This window comes from Poecilia reticulata, linkage group LG14 (assembly GCF_000633615.1).
Source record: "Poecilia reticulata strain Guanapo linkage group LG14, Guppy_female_1.0+MT, whole genome shotgun sequence".
Lineage (NCBI taxonomy): Eukaryota > Metazoa > Chordata > Actinopteri > Cyprinodontiformes > Poeciliidae > Poecilia > Poecilia reticulata.
In genome coordinates this window covers 26,089,977-26,097,403 of record NC_024344.1, presented here as the reverse complement: position 1 = coordinate 26,097,403, position 7,427 = coordinate 26,089,977, and the positions used below count along the sequence as shown (strand labels likewise).

General features: G+C 38.6%; 1 protein-coding gene across 4 annotated transcripts in view; it reads right to left on the bottom strand.

The window, feature by feature from the left end:
- Positions 1 to 6,634: 6,634 nt before the first annotated feature.
- tecta (tectorin alpha) overlaps positions 6,635 to 7,427 on the bottom strand; it is a 31,190-nt gene continuing 30,397 nt past the window's right edge. For all 4 annotated transcript variants that reach the window (XM_008428601.2, XM_008428602.2, XM_008428604.1 and 1 more), the window contains one exon: positions 6,635 to 7,226. In XM_008428601.2, coding sequence (XP_008426823.1) covers positions 7,123 to 7,226 — 104 coding nt within the window. In that variant the 3' untranslated portion in view covers positions 6,635 to 7,122. The remainder of the gene's footprint in view (positions 7,227 to 7,427) is intronic.

Below are 7,427 nucleotides of genomic sequence, written 5' to 3'. Positions count from 1 at the left end.
CTAGGATCATTGGGACACTCAAACCCCTCCACCACGATAAGGTGGCAGCCCAAGGAGAGGATAGCGCAGGGAATTCTGGGTAAATAGCCTTGCAGGAGCGCTCGGTTCCTGCTGGCAGGAGAAATGTCTGATGGTCTTTAGCCAAAGACTAAAGATAAATCCTCCAACCACTAAAATCTGACGCCTTCATTTTAGTTTCCATTCGGTGAAGAAGGAAGTTGCCTTCAGTGTCTGCAGAGGTTTTCATGTTGTTTCCTTAAGCGGCTCTTGGTGCAGCGCCCCTACAGGCCAGGAGGGGAACTGGTTGCTCAAAGGGTTTGGTTGGTTTGTCTCAGAGCAAAGAGAAAGAACCACAGCAGCTGGAGGTGGAGCAGATGATGAAGTTCTGGTTCCAATCAAACCAATTTAAGTGAGTAAATTATAATCTGTCAAACTGACAGATGGCCTTCAGATTTTTATGTCACTGTTTAAAAGAAATAGAAAGGTGATGCAACCCCCGATTTGCAGAGAGAAATGCTGGAAAGAGTTTTTAGTTGAACCATAACTGATACCTGATGGCAGCCTGGAGACACTGGAGGCTCAACATGGAGGAAACGAGTCGTTTGCACTTGACTGGCATTTCACTCGCCTGACGTTTACATATCAATGAACCCAATGCGACGACATGACGCCGTGACCTGGCATGTTCTTCCACATGTTGCTTTTCATAGTAAAACAACCACCAGTTTAACAATAAAATCACCAGTTTAACAGAAAAAATCACCAGTTTAAATCTAGATGAACCCAGATATGACTGAGAAATTTTTCTGTGAGGATTTCTTGATTATTCTGGGATTTCTGCAGGTTCTCGTCAACGAAATTAAGATGAACGATGATTTTCTCCCTTCAGTCATCATTTCATTGAAAATGAGGATCTTAGCCCTTTGGTAAACTGAAATCTTTATGAGTTTTGGACGTTCCCCTGAAGCGCACCTTCCTAAACCTCGAGAGGCGGGAGTGGAAAGTCGGCCAGTCGGTTAAATTCGCGCCTCAGAGAATTTCTCCACATGGAAACCACCGGCAAAGTTTTAGCCATTGAAACTAGGTTCGTCTTTCAGTCAGAAGTTTCCGTCGCTCCTGCAGAGCAATGAAACCTTCCTCAGACACTTTTACCCACAATGCAAGAGTTCAGCGCTTTAATCGCCCTGGTCTTGTTTTGGTTAGCAACAAGGTTTGTCTATGGATTCAAAGCCAGTTATTATAAATTACTAACCAAACTGACCCAGTTTCTAATGGCCTCATTTAATTAAGTGACACATTTTGGCTTCACAGCAGGTGGTGGATGGAGATGGAGGTTTTTGGTTTTTAATTAGGATTAAATTCTTACGAACAAGTTAAACTCTTACAATAGAAAGTTTTTAATTTAATTTAATTACATTTTTGGCTCATGTGACACAAAGTTTGGACACCCTGCATTCATTTCTCACCTTTTCACTGTGGTGACCTATAATTGGCATCAGAAACAGGAAAAGTTAAAACTACTGAACAAATATTAACCATCCACAAACAGAGCTAAAACCAATAAGAAGATTAAACAATTATTCAGTCAATTTTTAACCCAATGACTGATGAATTGTAATATTTTCTGTGCAGTGAAGAAGTATTCATCCCTTCTTTTAAGTTGATTTGCTTAAGCCCTATAAATATTTCAAATAATCAAAAAAATGTATTTATATAAAAATAGATATTAGTTGAGTTTTTACAAAATGCAGTTGAGGTCAAAGGTTATGATTAAAACCATGGAAAGACAGAGAGGTAAAAATTAAGACTATTTCAGAAAAAGAACATCATACCTGCAGTCAAACACGGTGGTGGCAGTGTGATGCTCTGGGCCTGTTTGGCTGCTTCAGGCACACTTGGTTCTGCAGCAGAACGATGATCCAACAGAACACCAGACAAAAAAAACAACGCATTTTATATCTGGTCTAGTTAAAGTCTGGATATCTAATTGTAATGGTGCGGCATTAACTGACCTTGTAAAGACCGGCGATGCTGGAAAACCTTCCACTGTGTCTGAATTGAATCAGTGCAGCAAAGCAGAGCGGGTCAAAGGTCGTCCAGGGTGAGGTCAGCGACTCGTTAGCAGGTATCAGAAGTGCAGCACGGCAGCTGGATGGACCAGCTGCTGGGTTTAGGGTGTGATTACTTTTCCATTCAGGTCCAGGTTGGTTTGTGTTGATTGGAAATACAGGAATGCAGGTTTGTGTTTACTAGAAACAGCAAAGCTTTTGACCAGAAAGCTCATGTGCGAAGCAAAAGCCATTATTTAGTCTGAAACGAGGAAGGCGACACAGCTGGTAAAATAATCCCTGAACTTTGACCCCAAGCCCCAGAGGAGTTGAGAAGCAGAGAGAAAAGGAGAACATTCAAACTGTCTTCAGTCCATCTTATCCCCTACTCCAACATCTTTCTATGAAATGGCCTGACAAAGGTTTAACCGGATATTGAGCTGTTAGCATGTTAGCATGGCAGCCATGAGGATGTTGTTGTGCTCCATTTATCTTGGAAGGTGGAACTCAGAGCAGGAAGAATGCTAAATTTAAGGTAACAGCGTTCCAGCTATCGTTGTTGGAAAAGTCAAAGAAGTCAAAGAAGTTTGGGTTTTTCCATTTATTTCAGCTATTAAATCGACCTCCATCAGACTTCTTAATGAATGGTTTACAACTGCAACTACAGCAGCGCCCTGATGTTTCTTCTTCTGCTGTAGAATTATGACGGTAAAGTTGGATAAAATGCGACATGACTGTTCAGACTGCAGATGTTTCAAAAACAATCGGATACAGTTGGAAACAGAACAGATGGGATATTTTGGGGCGTGAAAAGATCGGAATCAAAATGTTCAGGCTGTCGTAAAAAATAATCTTTACTTTCCATAAACAAACACCAACTAGTTCAGTTAGCACCAGATCCTACATGTAGCATTGATTTCAGTCCCACTCTTACACATATATGTTGTAAAATAAACATTTCCACCACAGCTTACTGCTGTTGATGTGAGAAGCAGCCATATTGAAACGCAAAACCGGCCTTACAAGCCGTAACCGCGGTAACCGGAGGACTTTGGAGGACTTCAGAGGACTTCAGAGGGCGTGCCTTTTGATGTTTCTGCCTCTGAAAATTTATGAGACAATTTTTTCTGACAATTTTCAGAAAAATCTGCAAATTGCATAGAAACAGTCTTCAGTCAGAGGCTTCTTTAGATTCACGGCGAGACTGACTGCTGCTGGAGAACGTTTCTGCACTAGCCACACCGACTTTTTGAAGAAATTTGAGGTGAGTTACGACAACATGTAGTTGCTCTTAGAGGTAATACAAGTATTTATGAATTGATTTGAAAGGAAGCAAAGATTTGAGTTCACAAGAAGCAACCAATAACTTTTTATAAAATTATTCCAAACATCCTCAAATTGAGTTTTTCTGTTGTACAGTCATTCTCAGTTCATCTCTTTATCCTTCTTTAATCATTTCGTTGCCATGCAAATGCCACCCATCGCTGTAAAACGTGACCTACTTCTGCTTCAATAAAGTAACTGAGGAAAGTTACTTCCTCAGCGTTGTGAAGGTGTGAAATTGTTGGTTTTTATTGATTCATCGCCTGGCAACAGTATCCTAGAGACAAATTGATCAAAACATGACAGAGAGGCAGATGTTGGGCCTGTTTTACATGTTTGAAACTGGGAGCGGATAAAAACACGTAGCCCTTAATTATAGATGAATGAATGTGTGCTGACTCAGCTGGGGTTGGGTGTGCGGCGGTGTCATAATCAGACAAATAACAAAACAAAAGACACTGGTATGGATTTTCAGAACATTTATTGAAGGAAAGTTGTTTCTGCTCAAACAATAAAAAAACAGGTTTTAAAGTGAAGAGGACTGTACATCTGTACACAGGAAGCAGCCGGAAGGCTCAGCCGCCGAATTAAACTTTCATCCGTCACTGCAGGTTGGTAAGGTGAGGAGGAGACAAGCGGGCAGATTGTTAGGAATGCAGGACTTTACTTTCCCTCCGTATCAGATSACCGACCTTCATGGGAAACTACAGAAAGTCTTCAGAGAGGCGACAAACTCGGCATCATGAAGCAAAACTCAAGCATATTCTGGGTTACGTTTTATTATTTCCACAAGGTGCTTTTCTCACACATAAATATTTCACTCATTAACTTTCACAGAACGTTTTTCCTCCTGGATATAATGCAGCTCTGCAGGCTCCCAGCAACTTTGGCTAAAAATGATACAGGATATTTTAAAATACGGATACTTTTCTGTAACAGTGGCAGGTTTGAGTCATTTCTCAGTTTCACTGCAAACTACAAAAACTCACAAACGCAATAATGCAACCACAGTACAAAATGATGCAAAAAGTCAACAAACAAAAAAACATACATGGCTGCAAACTCCATTCCACTAGGGGGAGTAAAGAGCAGGTAATATAAATAAGGGAAGAGTGAAAAAAGGGAAATTGATTGCTTCCTTGTGTTTCCTTTGTTGTAGTATTTATATATTTTTGTGTAGTTTTTAATAATAATAAAAAATATATTTAAAGGGTGTTTTTATGGATGGTTAGCTCTGTGAACAGCTCATATTTTCCTCTGGATTAATAAAGTTTATTTTATCCCCGTCTTTCCTGAAGGTCTGATCATAAGTGCTGTCACCCCCTAGTGGTGTGGATGACTTCTACTTTATTGAACAAGTTTGCAGTTTTATTCTTGCTGTTATTTTTGCCATTTTTCCTTTTTGCTTCCATTTCCTGTGACTGCAGTACTTTTCTGTCGTATTTGTTTTGATCTTGGTACGTTTTGGAGTTTGCATTATTTGTAGCTTGTTTTGCCACTTGAACTTGCTGTCCAACAAAAACTAAAATCATCCATAATATTTAGATCTATTTTACTCACTAAAAAGTTAGAAACTATGTGTTTATTATTTTTAAACAGAAGAAAAATTCTTCCTCTTTTTTAAAATGGTTTTGTGTTTCTCTTTATTCTAAAATAAAAAAAAGAAAGAAATCTGTGTTTTTTATGTTATTTTGTGGAGTAGATATTTTGTAAAAATTATTCACTTTTTTTAAAGACTGGGTAATTGTCAGTGCATTTTGACTGCAGAAACTCAAAATGTCCCTTTTTTAAAGAAAATGCATGAGATCAAGCTTAATTTTACATTTTTTTTCTTGCAAATGTATTTTTAAAATTCTGAAATGAATGTCAAAACTTCTGAATTTTTTAACTTTGGAAACTCAGAATTGTACTTCTTTCTTTCTAGAAAATTTCTGAAGTTACTCTAAAGTTTCTGATACTTTTCTAGCAAATGTTCGACTTCTCAAGCTCAGAAATATCTTACATTTTTTTCTTGTAAACGTCCTTTTCGGGAAATGGCAGAAAGCTGTTATTCATTCAATCGGGCAGCGGACGACTTTGTTGCAAAGAAAAAATGACCAGACAGATTTAGGTCAAAATAATTTATTTTGACATAAATAGTTATTTAGGTCAAACTTGAGGAACTGATAATTCTTAAAGCTTTTCTGAGCAGTGTTGTTGTTTGGGGTGAATCAGGTTGTCTGGACTTGACCTTCTGGCCTTGTTGCTTTTAAGCCACCGCTATTGTGGTGTAAAATATTCCACTAAGAAATGGGACACTAACACAAAGAGCCTGTCTGTCATCTATACGCTTTTGTTTGGAGGATTAACCAGTTTCAGAAGATCAACAGAGATTACAGGGCTGGTTGTACTAAACTTTTTTAATCTGCCACTGAGTTTTGTTGTAAATATGCCAAACCCATAGGGGGCAGTGTAGCAAAAGATAAACCTGTCAGCTAATCAGAGCTGGGTTTGAAGTCAAACCAGTTAATAGCGTTTCAGTTAAAAAGTCGGAATTTCAACATGGCGACCCCCATACACAATGTTTTCCTCTACGTACATAATTTTAAACTTTAATTTCCATTACAAACAACATTTTTCCTTTCCTTAGTTCAGTTTAGAGTGAACTAAACTGAACTTTAGCAGAAAAGTATGATGGTGTATTAGAGCCATTGTAGTTTCTAGCTTGGCTAAACTAAGCTTGTTTAGTTTAGGTAAACTAAATATGAGTGTGATGATATAAGGATGATGGAACTAGCTAAACTAGTTTAGCTAAACGTTTAGCTAGTTTAGTTTAGCTAAACTGACTAAACTAGTTTAGCTAGCTAGGTAAGATAGCTAAGCTAAATTGTTAATTTAGCTAACTGTAGCTAGCTTGAATAGCTAAACTAAATCAGTTCAGGTAGTTTAGTTTAGCTAGTTTAACTAACTGCTAGCTAAACTAAAGACACACAAGACATGTGTGTCCTGGAAAATAGGAAGGTTTCCATCTCATTTTACTCCTGTTGATGCGAGGAGTGGCCATATTGAAACGGACAGCTACGACGCCCCCCAAGTCGTAGCTGGGGGGCGTCGGAGTAGCTCTAGTTTCCCAGTGAGAAATCTGGGAGGGTACTCCAGTTGATTTTTCTGACTGGGAAGTCAAATTTCCCAGTTCAACAGAACTTCAGCTTGGAGATGCTGCAAGAAAATCCTCACAAACTATTTGAATAAATGATAAAATGAAATACAGATTGCAACAAAAATGTCATTCTGTGACTCAATTCAATGAGTATTTATTTTAGATGCGGCTGTTACGCCAGAGGTAACGCTTAAAAAGGCCAGTTTCAGATCCTACTCTTACAGTTCTGACTGTCAAACTATCCAATCATGTTTTATTTCACCCAGAAATGTAGTTTATAATAATTTAATCACAATCTCTCCCTGACTTTCACATTTAATCCACCTCAAACGTTCCACTGTTCAGATTTGAAGATATTTGCTTCTTTGGCGCCATCTGGTGGTGATTATTTATAACACAATACTTCCGTAAAAAGGAAAACAGAAACGTTATAAAAACATTAAAAAAACACAACTTCTACACACTTTAAATTAGAAATCCTGATGAATCTAAAGAACAGAAGCTTTACAGCGTTCTACAAAGAGCTATTTTCACATCTGCACTCAAGAAATTCAAATTCCTCTTCCTCTCGTCTTCAAGTCTTTTCTGTTTGGCGTTTGGCTGCTGTGGCTGTTAGGAGACGATGAAGGAGTTAAAGTGGGTGAGGATGATGGAGATTACGGCGCTGGCGCTCAGCAGAGGCAGAGCAGGGGCGACCTTACAGGACGAGCTCAGAGCTGCAGAACCAAAACCAGAACAAAACCATCAGATATGCAAATAATCCCCAGATATTTATAGATTCAGATTTTATGCTTCACACATTCAACAAACACGCAGAACTCAGCTATGGCTTAAGTCTAATTTCTGTAAAGTTTTCTCTGTTCTCTGAGGGAAACAAGCTCAGATTTGTTATTTTGAGGCAACAGATATAGAGAAAT